Source organism: Eriocheir sinensis, chromosome 38 (assembly GCF_024679095.1).
Source record: "Eriocheir sinensis breed Jianghai 21 chromosome 38, ASM2467909v1, whole genome shotgun sequence".
NCBI lineage: Eukaryota > Metazoa > Arthropoda > Malacostraca > Decapoda > Varunidae > Eriocheir > Eriocheir sinensis.
Genome location: NC_066546.1, coordinates 12,828,394 through 12,845,893, shown reverse-complemented (window position 1 = coordinate 12,845,893; position 17,500 = coordinate 12,828,394). Strand labels below are relative to the sequence as shown.

The 17,500-nt window shown below is 40.7% G+C and overlaps 1 protein-coding gene across 3 annotated transcripts in view; it reads left to right on the top strand.

Annotated features, from left to right (window-relative positions):
* LOC127008683 (BMP-binding endothelial regulator protein-like) overlaps window positions 1-17,500 on the top strand; it is a 143,353-nt gene that overhangs the window by 35,907 nt on the left and 89,946 nt on the right. For all 3 annotated transcript variants that reach the window (XM_050881000.1, XM_050881001.1, XM_050881002.1), the window contains exon 3: window positions 8,398-9,060. In XM_050881000.1, the coding sequence (XP_050736957.1) occupies window positions 8,409-9,060 (652 nt within the window). In that variant the 5' untranslated portion in view covers window positions 8,398-8,408. The remainder of the gene's footprint in view (window positions 1-8,397; window positions 9,061-17,500) is intronic.

Here is a 17,500-nt window from a genome sequence, read left to right as displayed (position 1 = left end):
CGCCCCTGCCTCTGCCTCTCTCTCCTCTCTCCGCTTGTCTTCCTCTTGTTCTTCCTCTCCTCTCCTCCTCTCTCGTTTTCCTTCCACTTCTCTCTGTTTTCTTTCTTCTTGTTTTGCTTCCCTTTCATTCATTCCACCCTTTTCATTCTTGCTTCGTATTTCTTTCTTTAATTTAATCTCCTTTCTTTTTTGTTCCCTTTGTTTTTCTTTCTTTTTTTTCATCCTCTCCTTTGTTTTCCTTTTTCCACTTCTCTCTCAGTTTCCTTCGTTTTTTTTTTGTCCTTTTCTTCCTTCCGTTTTTTTGTTGTTGTTTATTTTTCATTTCTTTCTTGTTTTCCTCCTGTTTTCATATCGATCGTGTTCCTTCCACTTAACTCAGTTCCTTTCCTTCATTCATTTTCATTCTTTCCATTCTCTTCGTTTAATTTTTTTTTTTGCTTTCCTCCTTTTTTCTTTCCAATGTTGTCCCTCTTCCCTCTTCTTTCCTCTTGTCTCATTCTTGTCCTCTTTTTTATTCATCATTTTCCTTCCAATTCTCTTTATTTCCTCTCTTTCCTTTCCTCGTATTCTCTCTTCCTTCCTCTTTCTCTTAATTTCCTCTCTTTTCTTTCTAATTTCCACCGACTGTTTCTAGTTTTATCTCTCCCCTCTTGTTTTTTCTTCGCCTTCGTTTTCCTTTTTCATTTTAATTTCCTTTCTTTCTTTGCTTTTTCCGTTATCTGATCGTCTGGCATATTGTCTCTTCCTTCTTGGTTTTCTCCTTTACTCTCTTCCTTCGTTATCTCTTCTCTCTCTTCATCTTCTTCCTTCCTTCCTTCATTCATTCATTCATTCTTTCTTTCCTTCCTTTCGTCTCCACTCTGTCATGTTTTCCTTCCTTCCTTCCTTCCTTCCTTCCTTTTTTCCTTCCATTTGTCTCCACTCTCTATTATGTTTTCCTTCCTTCCTTCCTTCCTTCCTTCCTTCCTTCCTTCCTTTTTTCCTTCCATTTGTCTCCACTCTCTATCATGTTTTCCTTCCTTCCTTCCTTCCTTCCTTCCTTTTTTCCTTCCATTTGTCTCCACTCTCTATCATGTTTTCCTTCCTTCCTTCCTTCCTTTTCTTCCTTCTCTCCTTTCTCCAGCTGTTTCCAATTTAGCTTCTCTTCTTGGCCTTTTCCTTCTTTCCTTTATTTTGTCTCCACTCTCTCCACCTTTCTTTCCTTCACTTTTCCTCCCTTCCTTCATCCCTTCTTCCCTCCTAAGTTCCTTCCTTTCTCACGATTTCCACCATTCTCCGTTTTATCAATATTTCGTGTTCTATTTTCCATCTTTTATTCAGGTTTATTTCCCTCATTTTCTTTTATTCTTGTCCTCGTCCTCCTCCTCTTTTATTTCTGTCTGAATCTCCTTCAAATATATCTTTCGTCTGTTGCTTTTTTATCTTTTACTTATTGTTTGCCTTTCCATTTCCAGTGTTTTATTATTTTTTATCTCCTCTCATTTTTCTTTACGTCCTTATCATCTTTTACTTTCCATTCATTTCATTTATTTCATCCTTCCCTCTCCCTTCGGTATTTTCTCTCATTCCTCATTCTCGTTCTCCCTCCTGCCACATAACTCCTCCCTCCTTCGCCCTCATCCTCCTTCCCATTTTTACCTCCCCCCTTCTCCACCTCCACATTCCAAAATCACTCCCTCTCCCTTCCTCTTCCAACCCTCTCATCTTCCACCCCTTTCCCTATTTAGTCTCCGTAATCTCTCCCTTCCTCTCCCTTTTTTTTTCTCCCACCTCCTCCTCCCCTCGTAATCTCCACCACCCCTCACGCCCCTCACCTTCTCATCTTATCCTCCCTTTACCCTCCTCTCCTCCTTCGCATTCCTCCTTCTCCCCTTACTAAGCCTCCCTTCTTCACTCCCCTTTTCGCCTCCCTGAGTGAGTAATCTAACTGAATAAGAGAAAATAAAATAAAAAGAGAGAATGGATTTGGATGCAGAAAAGAAGGCAAAGGAAGAGAAGAAGAAGGAAGAGATTGATGATGTATAAAGGGAAAGGAAGAAAAGATAAAGAAAGGAAGAACTGGGAAACTGAAAAGAAGACAAAGCTGGCCAAAGAGAGAGAGAGAGAGAGAGAGAGAGAGAGAGAGAGAGAGAGAGAGAGAGAGAGAGAGAGAGAGACACACACACACACACACACACACACACACACACACACACACACACACACACACAGACACTCTTATGCATTCAAGGACAGAGATAGGAACACACTGATAAAAAGAATCTCGCGAAATATAAAAGAAGGAAAGAGAGAAATAGAGAAGAGAGAAAGAAAAGAAGGAAGAAAAGAGTGGAGACAGAGGCAGACACGGGAAGATGAAGCACAGAGATAAAAAGAGAAAGCAGGAATATAGGAAGGTAGGAAGGAGAACGAGAGAGAGAGAGAGAGAGAGAGAGAGAGAGAGATTAACCAAACATTAGCCGGGCAGGTAACACACACACACACACACACACACACACACACACACTCACACACATACATATATACATACACACACACGTAGTCACTCCACCTTACCTGTGTGTGTGTGCGTGTGTTTGCTCAGGTGACTTAATTATCCAGTCGCTTACCTGTGCGTGTGTGTCCCAGGAGGAGATTGTTTTATTTGGTGTTCATTGTCTCCTAACTCTTTATTGGGTCATTAGCTTCCAGTCCTGAAGCCACCCTTATTTTCTTTGTCTTCTTTTCTTCCTCTTCTGTCTTCCTTTCCTTGCCCCGTCCGACTGTTTTGGGGTCATGTGTTTTGTAAGTCTTTTCTTCTTCTCTCGTCTTTTGCTTCCTAGTTTGTCTTTCTCTTCCTTTGTTTGTCTTCTCCAGTTACTTTTGCTTCCTCATCTTACCTTTTTTTTTTCTTCCTCTCTGTAACTTGTCTATTCACGTACCATCCTTTCCTATGTCCAAATCGTTTTTTTTACATTTTCTTTCTCCTATGTTATTTATTTTTGCTGTCTGCATTTGCCCCCTCTTCTGTATTAACAAAAATCCTATTCCTTTTCTTCCTTTCTATATATTTTCTGGTCACGTTACCCTCTTGTTCTTATCCAAATCTTGCTTTTTTTATTTTTCTCGTTTTCTTTATCTCATGTTCCTTTATCTATCTTGCCCAGTCACTGTTGCTTCCTCTTTTACATTCAAATTACTTCTTTCTTCTTTGCACATTTTTCCTTATTTCTTATTCTATCCACCATCCTACCTTCTTATTCTTTATCCAAATCGTTTCTTTCTTTATTTTTTTCTTCCCTTCTTTCTCCTGTCCAGCCATGTTATCCTCTTTTTGCTATGTATTTGCTTTCTTTATTTTCTTTATCTTTTATCTTCGTATCCCTTCAACCACGTAACCGTCTCATTTTTAATTCATATGTTTTTTTTTCTTTTTTCTTTTTCTTATTATTTCTAGTCCTGTTACCCTCTTCTGTATATATCCAGTTAGTTCCTTTCTTCCTTCCTTTCTTCCTTTCTTGCTTCCTTTCTTTCTTCCTTTCTTTCCTTCTTTCTTAGTCTTCATTTCCTTATTCCTTTCAGTCATGCAGCCCTGTCATCCTACACTCAAATATTTCTCTTCTCTTCTTTTCCTTCTCCATCCTGCCCCGCCGTGTGTCTGTCAGTCGCCTCTATCAGCTCTAACTGCATATACGCGAAGTTATTTGTCTTTTTTTGTTTTTTTACAGTTTCTTATCTCTCCCATTTTCTTTGTCAGTTTTGTCTAGCTACACATTCATCACATTTTTTTGTATATTACCTTCATCGTTCAGTTCTTTTATTTCGTGTGCCTAATATTTTTATCTGATTCATTTTTTTTCTTTTTTCTTTGATCTTATCTTTCCCATTTTCTTTGTTTATTTCGTCAAGCCTCGTTTTCATCACTTCTTTTTTCTTTACCTTCATCGCTCAATTCTTTTATCTCGTGTGTCTAATATTTTTATCTGATTCATTTTTTTTCTTTTTTCTTTGATCTTATCTTTCCCATTTTCTTTGTTTATTTCGTCTTACTTCGTATTCATCACTTCTTTTTTCTTTACCTTCATCGTTAATTCTTTTTTTTTTTCGCGTGTCGGTGTGTCTAATATTTTTACTGGATTCACTTTTTTGTTTTTCTTTTTTTCTTATCTTTCCCATTTTCTTTTATTTCGTCAAGCCTCGTTTTCATCGCTTCTTTTTCCTTTACCTTCATCGCTCAGATCTTTTTTTTTTCGTGTGTCGGTGTGTCTAATATTTTTACTGGATTCACTTTTTTGTTTTTCTTTTTTTCTTATTTTTCCCATTTTTCTTTTATTTCGTCCAGCTTTGTATTCATCACTTTTTTTATATTTACCTTCAAAGCTCAATTTTTTTTTTTTTTCGTGTGTCGGTGTATCTAATATTTTTACTGGACTCACTTTTTTTCACTTTCTCCTTTTTCTTATCTTTCCCATTTTCTTTTATTTCGTCTAGCTACACATTCATCACTTCTTTTTTTCTTTACTTTCATCGCTCAGATCTTTTATTTAGCGTGTCTGTGTGTCATATATTTTTACCGGATTGTATTTTTTTTCTTTTTTCCTTTTTTTTTTTTTTGGCTAATAGCGCATCTCTTTCCAATTCTGCCTTGTTTTGTATTTTTATGTGACTTTTACTACTCGGCATTTCCACTTTTGTTCGTTTGAGTTTTCCCGCACGTTGCTTCCTCCCCCTCCTCCTCCTCCTCCTCCTCCTTTGTTGTTTTCTCCGGTGATTTCTTTATCCTCTCGTTTTCCATTTTACGGGCGAATATTTTGTCAACGTTTCACTTCCCCGTCGGTTTGTTTTAATAAGCGGCAAGAAAACGAGGATTGCTTCAACTCTTCCTCAATAGTTTGTTCTTGGACTTAATCTTTTTTCACATCTTACAAGTTGCTGATGGGATGTTTGTTTGTGCGTGTGTGTGTGTGAGTGTGTTTGTGTGTGTTTTCTTGACTGTTTATCTTGTATGTTTGTGTGTGTTTGTGTGTGCGTGTGTGTGTGTGTGTGTGTGTGTTTCTCTTTCCCTTTCTATGTATGTATGTATGTATGTTTGTTTGGCTTCGCCCCTGTACACCTGCCTGTCTGTCTTTGTTCCTGCCCGTCTGTCTGTCATGTCCAAGCACCGCCCTGTCCTCCCCTCTGTGTGTGTGTGTGTGTGTGTGTGTGTGTGTGTGTGTGTGTGTGTGTGTGTGTGTGTGTGTGTGTGTGTGTGTTTATGTGTCCGGCAGCAGACTCTTATTACCGGCAACAGAGGGCGTTTTGCTTCTCGTTGCATACCTGTTGTTTTCACGTTTTTTTTCTCTTTTTTGGGAGAGCGTCATTATTTTTTCGATTTTTTTTTTATTTGTGTGTGTGTAGAGATGTGCTTGATGAAGTATTAATATTTCTCTTAAAAGTTTTCATTGTTCTTTTTTTTTCCTTCATTGTTTCTTCTCTTTTAATTTTCTGCGTTTGCTCTCGTTTAGTTTCTTTTCCAATTTTGTGATTTTCCGCTGTGTTGTTTTGTTTTTATTTCGTTTGTCTTCTTACTGTTTTCTCTTCTTTACTCTTCTTTGTCTTCATGTTTTCTTATTCATATTTTCTCTTTGATCTTTGTTATTTTCATTTTGCTTTCTTCATATTTAACGGTCTCTATTTCCTTATCAGCTCCTCTCCTTATCTTTATTTATGACTATCAGTATCATATTATCACTATCTTTCTTTTTTCTTTCATTTTCAGCATTTCTTTATTTCCTCTTTTCTTTCTCCTTCTTATATTCGCGTCTTATCTCTGTTCTTTCCGTCCATTTTGTCTTTCTCTTTTCTTTCCTCTCATCACCCACACATCCCTTCTTTATCCTCTCCTTCCGTCTTTCGTTTCTCCTTTTTTTCGTATTATTACTATCCCTTCTTATTTCTATCCTTTTCTTTCTGTTTTCCTCTTTGCTTTCCTCTTCTCCTTACCCTCACATCCCCTCTTTATCCTCTTCTTCAGTCTTACGTTTCTCCTGTCTTTCGCCTTCTTGCATTCTCATCTTATTTACACTCTCTCTTTTCACCTCATTTACGTCTTTACTCTCCTCCTCTTACTCTCCCTTCCTCTCTCTATCCTCTCCTTCCGTCTAACATTTCTCCTTTCCTTCGTCTCATCTTATTTCCATCTTCTCCTTCCACCTCATTTGCGTCTTTTCTCTCCTTTCCTTACTCTCGCATTCTCTCCAGCCTCTCCTTCCACCTTATTTACCTTCCACTTCACGTCGCCTGCCCTCCGTCACCTGCTACCTGTCTCATTAAGCCAACACACCGCCAAAGCACGAATTTAAAGGAAGGGAAAGGATGGAAGAAACAAAATACCAAAATGCATGAATATCGAGGAAGGAAAAGGAATAAAGAAACGAGATAACCGAAAACGAATTAATATGAAAGAAGGAATAGGAAGGAATACCAAAATAACCAAAGAGTAGGACAATGAAAGAATGAAAAGGGAAGAAAGAAAACTGGATAACTAAAAACATGAATACAAGGTTAAAGAAAGAACAGGATAAGCAAGACGCAAGGTAGCCAAAAAGTATGTATATAAAAAAAAAGAATTAGAAGGAGACTAAAGACCACGAATAAAAAGAAAGAAAAAGGGAAGAGAGAAACAAAAAAAATCGCAAATCAGGACAAACAGGAATAGGAAAAGTCGAAGAGTTGAAAGTCATCCCTCCTGAATACGTTATGCGCCGAGGCTGTTGTTCGTTGCGTTGCGCTAATTAAAGGTGCGTTACGTTATGTCGCCACCTGTCACACCTTGTCTCACCTGGCTATAGCGTTCATTGTGTCTGTCTGTCTATCTGTCCGTCTGTTTGTTTCTTCTCGTCCTTTACTTGCTTTGTTTTATGTTTTCTTTATCTGTCTAATCTGCTTGCTGGTTCCTTTGTCCTGTCTGTCTGTCTGTCTGTCTTAATGTTTTTGTCTTTTTTTCTTTATCTGGCTTCCTTTGTGTGTGTGTGTGTGTGTGTGTGTGTGTGTGTGTGCGTGCATTAAGGCGGCTGGCTGTCACCTTGATTTTATCCAGCGGTCTGTCAGTCTGTCATCAGCCTGTCTGTCAGTCCTGAGACAATATAGACACTAATTAATGCCTTTGTTCATCTTGCGAGAGAGAGAGAGAGAGAGAGAGAGAGAGAGAGAGAGAGAGAGAGCATAAATTAATATAAAACGAACACCATCAAATGAAAACTCTAGCTCGGAAAGTCAAGCGATGAAAGTATATAAAAGAAAATAAATAAATAAAGAGGAAACGTTAGCGAGAGAAAAAAGAAACGAAGGAAAGGAAGGAAAAGGAACGAAAAGCTTAGCGAAGGAAAAGCGACAAGGCAACGGACAGACTAAAGAAGGAAGGAAGGAGACGTGAGGAAGAATAAAGTCAGGGATAAAAGAGGAGGAGGAGGAGGAAGAGAAGGAGGAGGAGGAGGAGAAGGAGGAGGAGGAGGCAGAAAGCAAGAGGAAGTCAAGCCCTGGTAAGCAGAAATATAAAACAGGAAATAAAGAAAAAAAACAGAAAAAGGAGGAAAAAGTGTTGTTAGAGGAAAATAAAAAAAAGGAAAAGTGTGACCATGAAAGGAAATGAAGACAAATGTGAATGTAAGGAAAAAAAGAGAAACAAGATAACCCACAATGCAGAGAAACAGGAATGAGAGAGAGAGAGAGAGAGAGAGATACATACAGACAAACAGACAGACATACACAGACATAGGCACAGACAGGGAGAATATGAGAATGAAAAAGGTAAAAAAAATATATATATGATAGAGAAAAGAAAAAAGAAAGAAAACAAAGAAAAAATAAGCCATGAGATAAGAGAAAGAAAAGGAAAAACAAGAAGAAGAAAAAACGATGAAAGAGAACGAAGAGGAGAAGAAGGGAGAAGAGGAGGAGGAGGAGGAGGAGGTGGAGGAGGAGGAGGATAAGATAAAGCAGATGTGCAATAACAAGAATGAAAAAAGACGAATGAAAAAAAGAAAAGGAGGAGGAGGAGGAGGAGGCAATACGTCCATGAACAAGGCATCTCTCATGTGTGGGAGAATCACGCGGCGTACACTCTTTGCTTCTTGCTCCCACGTCGTGTGTGTGTGTGTGTGTGTGTGTGTGTGTGTGTGTGTGTTGGTGATGCTTGGTTGTAAGATTGAGAAGAGTGTGTTGATAGATTATTCTCTCTCTCTCTCTCTCTCTCTCTCTCTCTCTCTCTCTCTCTCTCTCTCTCTCTCTCTCTCTCTCTCTCTCTCTCTCTCTCTCTCTCTCTCTCTCTCTCTCTCTCTTTTCTCTCTCTCTCTCAGCCTCTCTCTCTCAGCCTCTCACTCAACCCCTTTATCTCCCTTTGTGTGGCTGGTGCTGAGCTAAGCGGTGCGTCTCTTGCAGATCCAGCGGTCATGGCCCCGCGCAGCACCAACAGTAACCCAACACAGGAGCAACAGCAGGCGTGGCGGCGACGTGGCTGGGGCGCCCGCTGTGACGCCCTTCGGCAGGCAACAGAAGAGTCTTGTTGCCCCGCGGTGATGGCCCAGAAAGGCAGGCACACGGCCGGGCGCAGCACAGCCTACCCCAGCGAAGGAGCCGCGTCCCGGGATCCCAGAATAGCCTCGTCAAGCCTTTGTGTCGAGGCGAGGCTTCCACCCTGCCCGGCCTCGACCTCAGCCGCGGAAGGAAGTTTGGCGATGGCGGCGGAGGCGATGGCGAGGGGCGGGGACAAGGGTGCAGCTGGCGCGCCTGACGTTTCATGCAGGCCTCAGGAGGGTTGTGCCCCGGCGCTGTGTCGTGGAGGGCCCCCCGCCGCCCCGCCCTCACGCCCCCCCGCCCCGCTCATATCAAAATTGGACTCATCTGAAGTGCTTGCATCCCGCGGCCACTGGACCATGCCCCGCCCGGCCTTCGCGCTGACCTCAAGGCCCCGCCACCTCCACGCCCCTCCCCCAAGGCCGCCCCACGCCCACTGCCTCCCTCCACGATGGTTTCTGCTGGCGGCTGGCTTGGTCCTCCTCCACCTGCTCTCCGGCGTGCCCTCAGCCCAGGCCCACGTGCAGGGTAAGTACACCTTTCCTCATCTCTCTCTTACCCAAGATTTACAGGTCACTCTCTTCACCGTGTTTCCTGTTTTTGTTGTTGTGTTTGTTCTTTCCGCAGGTTTGTTATCCCGGGCTGTTTGTTTTACCGTCGTGGTTTTGTGCAGGATTTGGTGTTTTTGCGTGTTTGGTTCTGCGTCTCGGGGGTTCTCGCGGCGGTGATTGGTGTTTGGGGTTTGGCCCGCCCCGACACGTCCACGCCGTCGAATACCTGCACGGCGAGGCTCCTGTCATTAACGCTGGGACAGGTGACACGTACACACACACACACACACACACACACACACACACACACACAAGGCACGTCTCACCATCCCATTTTTTTCTTTCAAGGATTTCATTTTTCCATTACTATTTATTTATGACATGAGTATTAGCTTAACCCCTAACACACACACACACACACACACACACACACACACACACACACACACGAGACATGCTGAGTAATGGCGTCCAAACACCCGCCTTTCGCCCCGCCATTATGCTATTACCCATTATTCATTATATTTTAGCTATTAGTTGTCTGCAGTCTTGCTTGTTTGTTCCGCGCCGACCCGATGAGAGGCGAGGAGGAGGAGGAGGAGAAGGAGGAGGAGGAAGATATAAAAGTGAGAAGATAAGTTAGAGGACGAGGAGGAGAAAGGAAAGATTGGAGTACTGGTAAGAGGAGGCGAAGGAAGAATTTTAAGAATAGATGATTATGGGAGAAGATGAAGAGGAGGAAGAAGAGGAGGAGGAAGATACAAAAGTGCGAAGATAATTAAGGGGACAAAGAGGAGAAAGGAAAGATTGGAGTCCTAGTAAGAGGAGGCGAAGGAAGAAGTTTAAGAATAAGTGATTTAGGGAGAAGAAGAAATAGAGGAGGAGGAGGAGGAAGATGATGTAAATGTAAAAGGATAAGGAGGAGGAGGAGGAGGAGGAGGAGAAAGAAAAGGAAGGGTACTAGTGAGAGGAAGAGGGGAAGAAAGGAGTTAAGAAGAGTTATAGGAAGAAGAAACAAGATGAGGAGGAAGAGGCAGAAGAGGAAGTTAGCGGAGAAAAAAGAAGTTGAAAAGATATTGGAGGGAGAAGTTGATTTATAAAGAGGAGGAAGAAACATAGTAGAGATGGGATAAAGAGAGGATGAAAAAGAGAAGAGAGGGATAGGAAGAGGAAGAGGAGAAACAAAAAAGAGGAAAAGGAGGAAGGGAAGAGTTAGAGAAAGAGGAAGAGGAGGAAACAGAAATAGGAAAACATTAACTGAAGGAAATAAGAGGCGGAGATGAAGGAGGAGGAGGAGGAGGAGGAGGTAATGGAGGAGGAGGAGGAGGATGAAGCTGTGTAGTTTTCTCTCTCTCAAGCCCAAATATGGACAAGCGTACTTCCCTCCTCCTCCTCCTCCTCCTCCTCCTCCTTGGGGCCACGACTCTCGCCTCGGCAACAAACGAGCGCCCGCAGCTGATTGGCGCAGCGCTGCCGGATCCGACCAATCACAGCCAAGATCAGCGACCATCCAGAGACTTATTATTATTGGCCTGAATGATTGATATTGCCACTACTACTACTACTACTACTACTACTACTACTATTGCGTCTTTTAGTATTGGCATTGTTTTCTTGTATTCATTTTTTTAATCTTTTTTATGGTTATTTTTCCTTCATACGCAGTTTTCATTAAGTTTGTTTTGACGGAGCTATACGTGTGTGTGTGTGTGTGTGTGTGTGTGTGTGTGTGTGTGTGTGTGTGTGTGTGTGTGTGTGTTTTTACGTGTATTTCCTATGATTAATGTGTCGGTTTGTTGTTGGTGGGCTTATTCTTACACACACACACACACACACACACACACACACACACACGGTCTAGTGGTTCTCGAGGCGGGGTCTGGAGAAGCGCCAGTAAAAGTTAGTGTGTGTGTGTGTGTGTGTGTGTGTGTGTGTGTGTGTGGAGACTGGCTGGAAGTGTAGGGAGCCATCATCAAGAGAAGGAAAAGTAGATGAAGGAAGAGGAGGAATAAAAGAATAAGAAGTGAGTGGACTCGGAAAGAGGAGGATGGAGGGAGAGGAAGAGGAGGAGGAAGAAAGGAAATGGAACTGCCCATAGATATCTCTTCGAAAAGATCCCCAGAAAATTTGGGAGGAGGACCGGCGTCAGGCAGGAAGGAGGTGGTGAATGAGGAGCTAGTGGAGGAGGAGGAGGAGGAGGAAGACGAGAAGGAGGAGGAGAAATTAGAGGGGGTGCCATCAGAAGAATTAGGAGATCGTGGAGGTACTTTAGGAGAAGGAGGAAGAGGAGGAGGAGGAGGAGGAGGAGATGGAAGACGAAGAAGAGGAGGAGGAGGAGGAGGGAGTGATGTAATGATTGTGACGCCGGTGATGGTGATGATAATGGCGATGGAAATGGTGGAGGAGGAGACTAATATCAGGTTTGAAGGAGTACACAGGAGAAGGAGGAGGAGGAGGAGGAGGAGAAGGAGGAGAATATCACGAAAAAAAAAAGCGCAAGAAACTGAAGAACGAGAACACGAAGGAGGAGGAGCAAGACGAACAACAAAAGGAGATGAAGAAGCAGAAAAAAACAGGAGGAGGAGGAGGAGAAGCAGGAGGTGGTGGTGGAAGTGGTGGTGGTGGTAGTGGTGGTGGTGGTGGTGGTTTCCTACAGCTGGTCATTGAGACGTTGTTTACATTCCTGGTAGTGGTCATTCTCTCTCTCTCTCTCTCTCTCTCTCTCTCTCTCTCTCTCTCTCTCTCTCTCTCTCTCTCTCTCTCTCTCTCTCTCTCTCTCTCTCTCAAACAGACATAGAAAGACAAAAAAGGGATAGGAAGATAGAAAGACCAACAGACAAAATGGAAGACAGACAGATAGACAGAAAGACAGACAGACAGAAAGACAGACAGACAGACAGACAGACAGACAGACAGACAGAAAGACAGACAGACAGACAGACAGACAGACAGACGGCAGGAAAGACAAGAACGAAGAGAAAGATATGGAAAGGTTAGGCGATATATGTGTGTCCCGGATAGAGACAGAGAGAGAGAGAGAGAGAGAGAGAGAGAGAATCTTACTTCGTTTGTCTTAACTATAACTAACTAAGCCATCCTCCTCCTCCTCCTCCTCTTCCTCCTCCTCCTCGTCCTCCTCTTGATCTTTGACCTCTCGTGACCCCATTTGACCTTCGTTAGGGGTAAAGAGGTCACCCGTGGCAATTGTTCTAGCACTCGTACATCTGTGTGTGTGTGTGTGTGTGTGTGTGTGTGTGTGTGTGTGTGTGTGTGTGTGTGTGTTTAAACCAAATTATTCTAGCATACACTTACACGAATTCTTCTCTCCGCAACGCATCTGCCACACACACACACACACACACACACACACACACACACACACACAAGACAAGTGTTAACACAGGCAAGGTTTGGAGAAAAGATATAATACACGGACTCGTCTTCGTGACTCACAAGGGAGGGGCGATGAGAGAGAGAGAGAGAGAGAGAGAGAGAGAGAGAGAGAGAGAGAGAGAGAGGGAGAGGGAGAGGGAGGTGGACAGACAGACCGACGACTTAGTAAAAGCAGAAATAGTAAAAAAGATGAAAGAAACCTAAAATGAGAGAGAGAGAGAGAGAGAGAGAGAGGTTAAAAGGAGAAGGAGTGGAATAGAAATTGAGTCAGATATGGGAGGACGGCTTAAGGAGGGAAAATCAGAAAGGCGGGGAGAGAGAGAGAGAGAGAGAGAGAGAGGCCTTCGTTCCCCACTCCTCTATTGATATGTTGAAGGTATTGGACACGACCCTAGCTAATAGTTGTTTAGGCCTCCTCCTCCTCCTCCTCCTCCTCCTCCTCCTCCTTCTCCTCCTCTTCCTCCTCCCCTCGTTTAAGCCGACGAGGGGACTGTTTCTTTACACATACAAAAAGTTAAAAGTTTTGTTCTATTCCTTTTTGTTCAGATTTCCTTTTTCTCGAAGTGATTTTTCTGGTTTTTATTTTTTAAATTTTTAGTTTAATATTCCTGAAGTTTGTTTTTTTGTGTTTTTTCGCCTATTTGTTGTTTATCATTTTTTTTCATTTTTGGTTTGTAATTCTTGTTCTACTTTCTCTTTTTCCTCGTCTTTTTTTCTTTTTCTTCCTCATTTTTCTTCTTGTACTTTTATTCTTTCCTGTATTTTCTTTCTCGTCATATTTTCTCGTCATTTTCTGTCTTGTTTTACTTTCACGTGTCATATTTTTCATTCTTTTCTTGTTTTATTTTCTATCTTTTCTTTTTACTATTATTGTTACTTTTTTTTGCTACATATTATTACTTACTTTTTTTCATATCCATAACTATCTTCATCTTATTCAATCTTTCTTAATCTTTCTTAATATATCTTTTTCTTCCTCTCCTTTTCTTCTTTTTCTCCTCTTTACTATCATCATTATTTTTTTACTACATATCATTACTTAATTTTTTTTCATATCCTTAAATTACGGTAAAATAAAAATATCTTCATCTTATTCAGTCTTTCTTAAGCTCTCATATTGACCAACTTCTGCATATGTTCATTCTAATTTACTTCTCACTTTCTCTTCATTTACTTCTTCTCTTCGTTTACTCTAATTCTTCCCTATTTCTTCTGTTATATCTTTGGTTTCTTTGTGCGGTGGAAGGCTTTGTTCGTTATCTCCTCCCTCCGCTAAAAGGCACTTAAGGAAAGGTTTTAAAAGCGTTCTGTATTACGACCCGGAATGAACAGAAGGGGAGAGAGAGAGAGAGAGAGAGAGAGAGAGAGAGAGAGAGAGAGAAGTGTGTAGGAGGGGAGAGGATTAGGGCTATGTGGGAAGTGCTCTCTCTCTCTCTCTCTCTCTCTCTCTCTCTTTGTCTATTGGGTTATATTGTAGGAGAGAGAGAGAACGGGCATAGGGTCAGATGGGGAAGGTAATTGAATGCTTTTTGAATGGGAAATTGTGTGTGTGTGTGTGTGTGTGTGTGTGTGTGTGTGTGTGTGTTAGGAAGAGATAATCCTTCAACTATACAAAGACAAAAAAAAAATTACCTCTACACCTACACACATATACATACATACACACACACACACACACACACACACACACACACACACACACACACACACACACACACACACACACACACACACACACACACACACACACACACACACACACACACACACACACACACACACACACACACACACACCTTTACCTGCAATGTTATCCCGTGCCAGCTTTTTTATTTTTTTTTCCCTCTCCTAGTTTGTTTTCATGAGTGTTGACATTGCAATTTTTTTCCTTTATTTGAGAAGGTTCATTTGTTTTACCCTAATTGTCTGAGTGCTTGTTTGCCGTCCTTTGTTTTATTTTAATTTTATCTTTGCTTCCCTTTCGTGTGAGGTGTTCTCGCGTTTGTTATTTTTTATGCATTATTCTTTATTTTATTTTTACTTTTTGTATTGCTTCCGTTTCACTTCCTTCAGTTTTTTACAATTTTCTTCTCTTTTTATTGTCTTCTTTTACTTGTTTCTGTTTGTTTTTCTTTTTCTTTTCATCTTTTCTCTCTTTGTAATCTTTTCCCAGTCTTTTGTCCACTTTATCATCTTTATCATCTCTCATCTCTATCACTTTCATCATGTCTTTCTTTTCTACACTTACGACTTCTACTACAACTACTATATATACTACTACTATTACCACAACTACTACCACCACAACACCCCCACCACCTCCACCAACATCCACTAATCATAACCTAACTCACTCAACACAAAGCAACTCCCTCACACACACACACACACACACACACACACACACACACACAATAATCATGAGAATTTATCGTTCTTTCGCCGCCTCTTCTGGTAACATTGCAACACTATACGATTAAGCGGCGCCTCGGTCGATATTGCGTAAGGGGTAATTCGTTTTTCGCTATATCTCGTTGTGTAGGATTTGAAGTGGCCGTGTTCTGCTGTTCTCTGCTGTTCTTTATATTTTTTATTTTATTTTTTTGCAGCTGTTCTGTCGCTTGATTGGTTGGTCTTCCTCAAATGTTGCTTCATTTTGTTATCTCTCTCTCTCTCTCTCTCTCTCTCTCTCTCTCTCTCTCTCTCTCTCTCTCTCTCTCTCTCTCTCTCTCTCTCTCTCTCTCTCTCTCTCTCTCTCTCTCTCTCTCTCTCTCTCTCTCTCTCTCTCTCTCTCTCTTTCTGTTTTTTTATTAATGGTGTGTAGCGTGTGTTTCTCTCTCTCTCTCTCTCTCTCTCTCTCTCTCTCTCTCTCTCTCTCTCTCTCTCTCTCTCTCTCTCTCTCTCTCTCTCTCTCTCTCTCTCTCTCTCTCTCTCTCTCTCTCTCTCTCTCTCTCTCTCTCTCTCTCTCTCTCTCTCTCTCTCTCTCTCTGTCTCTCTCTCTCTCTCTCTCTCTCTCTCTCTCTCTCTCTCTCTCTCTCTCTCTCTCTCTCTCTCTCTCTCTCTCTCTCTCTCTCTCTCTCTCGTTCTGTTTTTTTATTATTGGTGTGTATGATGTGTTTTCTCTCTCTCTCTCTCTCTCTCTCTCTCTCTCTCTCTCGCTCTCTCTCTCTCTCTCTCTCTCTCTCTCTCTCTCTCTCTCTCTCTCTCTCTCTCTCTCTCTCTCTCTCTCTCTCTCTCTCTCTCTCTCTCTCTCTCTCTCTCTCTCTCTCGCTAACTGCCTTTCGTTTTTTTCTCTCTATTGTTTCGTTCCATTGCGCATGTTTAACTTTTTTTCCTCCCTCTGTTCTTGCTAATCCAACGTTCTTTTTACCGTTCTTTAGGCGCCATTTTACTTTTTATTTGCGTTTCTCTCGTGTCTTTGTTTCGCCTTTCCTCTTTGTTTGGTTTTGTTATTCGAGTTGTGTGTTGGTCTTTCATCGACGTTCGTTGTGATTCAGCTGATGATTCGTTGTGACGTTTCTCGTGTTGTTTCTGCTTACGTGATGTGACTGTTGTGTTCGTATCTGTATCGTTGTAATCTGAGTAATGTTCGTGTTCTGATGTGTACGCGATTGCTGTGGAAGTGTTGTGACTCCTCTTGGTAAATATGTATGTGTGTGTGTGAGTGTGTGTGTGTGTGTGTGAGTGTGTGATAGCTTTATACTTCCTCCCATTTTCCTCTGTCTTCTCTTGTTTTCCTTGTTTTCCTTTTATTTCTCTTTTGTTTTAATGATTTTGCCTTTCATCATCACCATCGCCATTATCATCGTTATCTTCATCATGATTATTTTTGATATTTTCTTCATTAAATCTTGCCGAGGTGTCAGTATCAGCGCCATAATTTTTTTTTTTCATCTTTTCGTTTGGGAAGTTTAGCGATCAGTATATTTTTAGTTTTGGTGTCTGTCTTGCAGCTGTTGTTTCCATCTTCACTTTTATAATCTTCTCGTCTGACTTTGTTTATTGAAGTTATTGAAATCAGATTCTTCCTTTAATATTTTCCTTTCATCACAATCATTCTAGTTTGTTTGTTTGTTTTTATTATATGTTCTTCAAATTGTTTTTCGACTCATTCTTTTTATTTTGTTTTTCTTAATTATATTCTATCTTTAATATTTTCCTTTCATCACAATCATTCTATTTTTTGAATTTTTTTTATTATATGTTCTTCAAATTGTTTTTCGACTCATTCTTTTTATTTTGTTTTTCTTGATTATATTCTACTCCTCTGACTTTATATTTTTGTGAAGTCATGCAAGTTTTCAGTTCTTTGTGCTCGCCTCTTAGATGTCTGTCCGTGTTTCGCTCCATTCTGAAACATGCAGGAACATATTTTATTCATTTTCCTGCCGCCCTCGTAGTAAGTCCGGCCCGGGGATTGGAACTTACTTGTTGTATATATTTTTTTCTTGTATTTTCCATTTTTTCAATATATTTTCACGTGCTGTATTTTTATTCTATCTTTTATTTTCCATCTTTTTTTATATTTTCACGTGTTGTACTTGTATTATTTTCTGTATTTTCCATCTTTTTTTATATTTTCACGTGTTGTACTTGTATTATTTTCTATATTTTCCATCTTTTTTGTATTTTTCACGTGTTTTATTATTATTCTTTCTTGTATTTTTTATCTAGTCATATTTTCTTGTCATTTCCCTTCTTGTTCTACTTTCACGCGTCATGCTTTTCATTCTTTTCTTGTTGTATTTTCTATCTTTTCATATTTTCTTGCTTTATTTTCCATCGTCATATATTTTCACGTGCTCTATTTTCATTCTTTTCTTGTTACATTTTCTATCTAGCTATATTTTCCTTCTTTAGTTTTTCACGTGTTTTATTTTTCATTATTTTCCCGTTGTATTTTCCATTTTCTTTTCTCTTCTTATTATTTTCTATCTTGTTATATTTTCCTTCTTAGTTTTTTTGTTTTAGTTTTCATTCTTTTCCCGTTTTATTTTCCATCATGTTTTATTTTCTTAGTATTT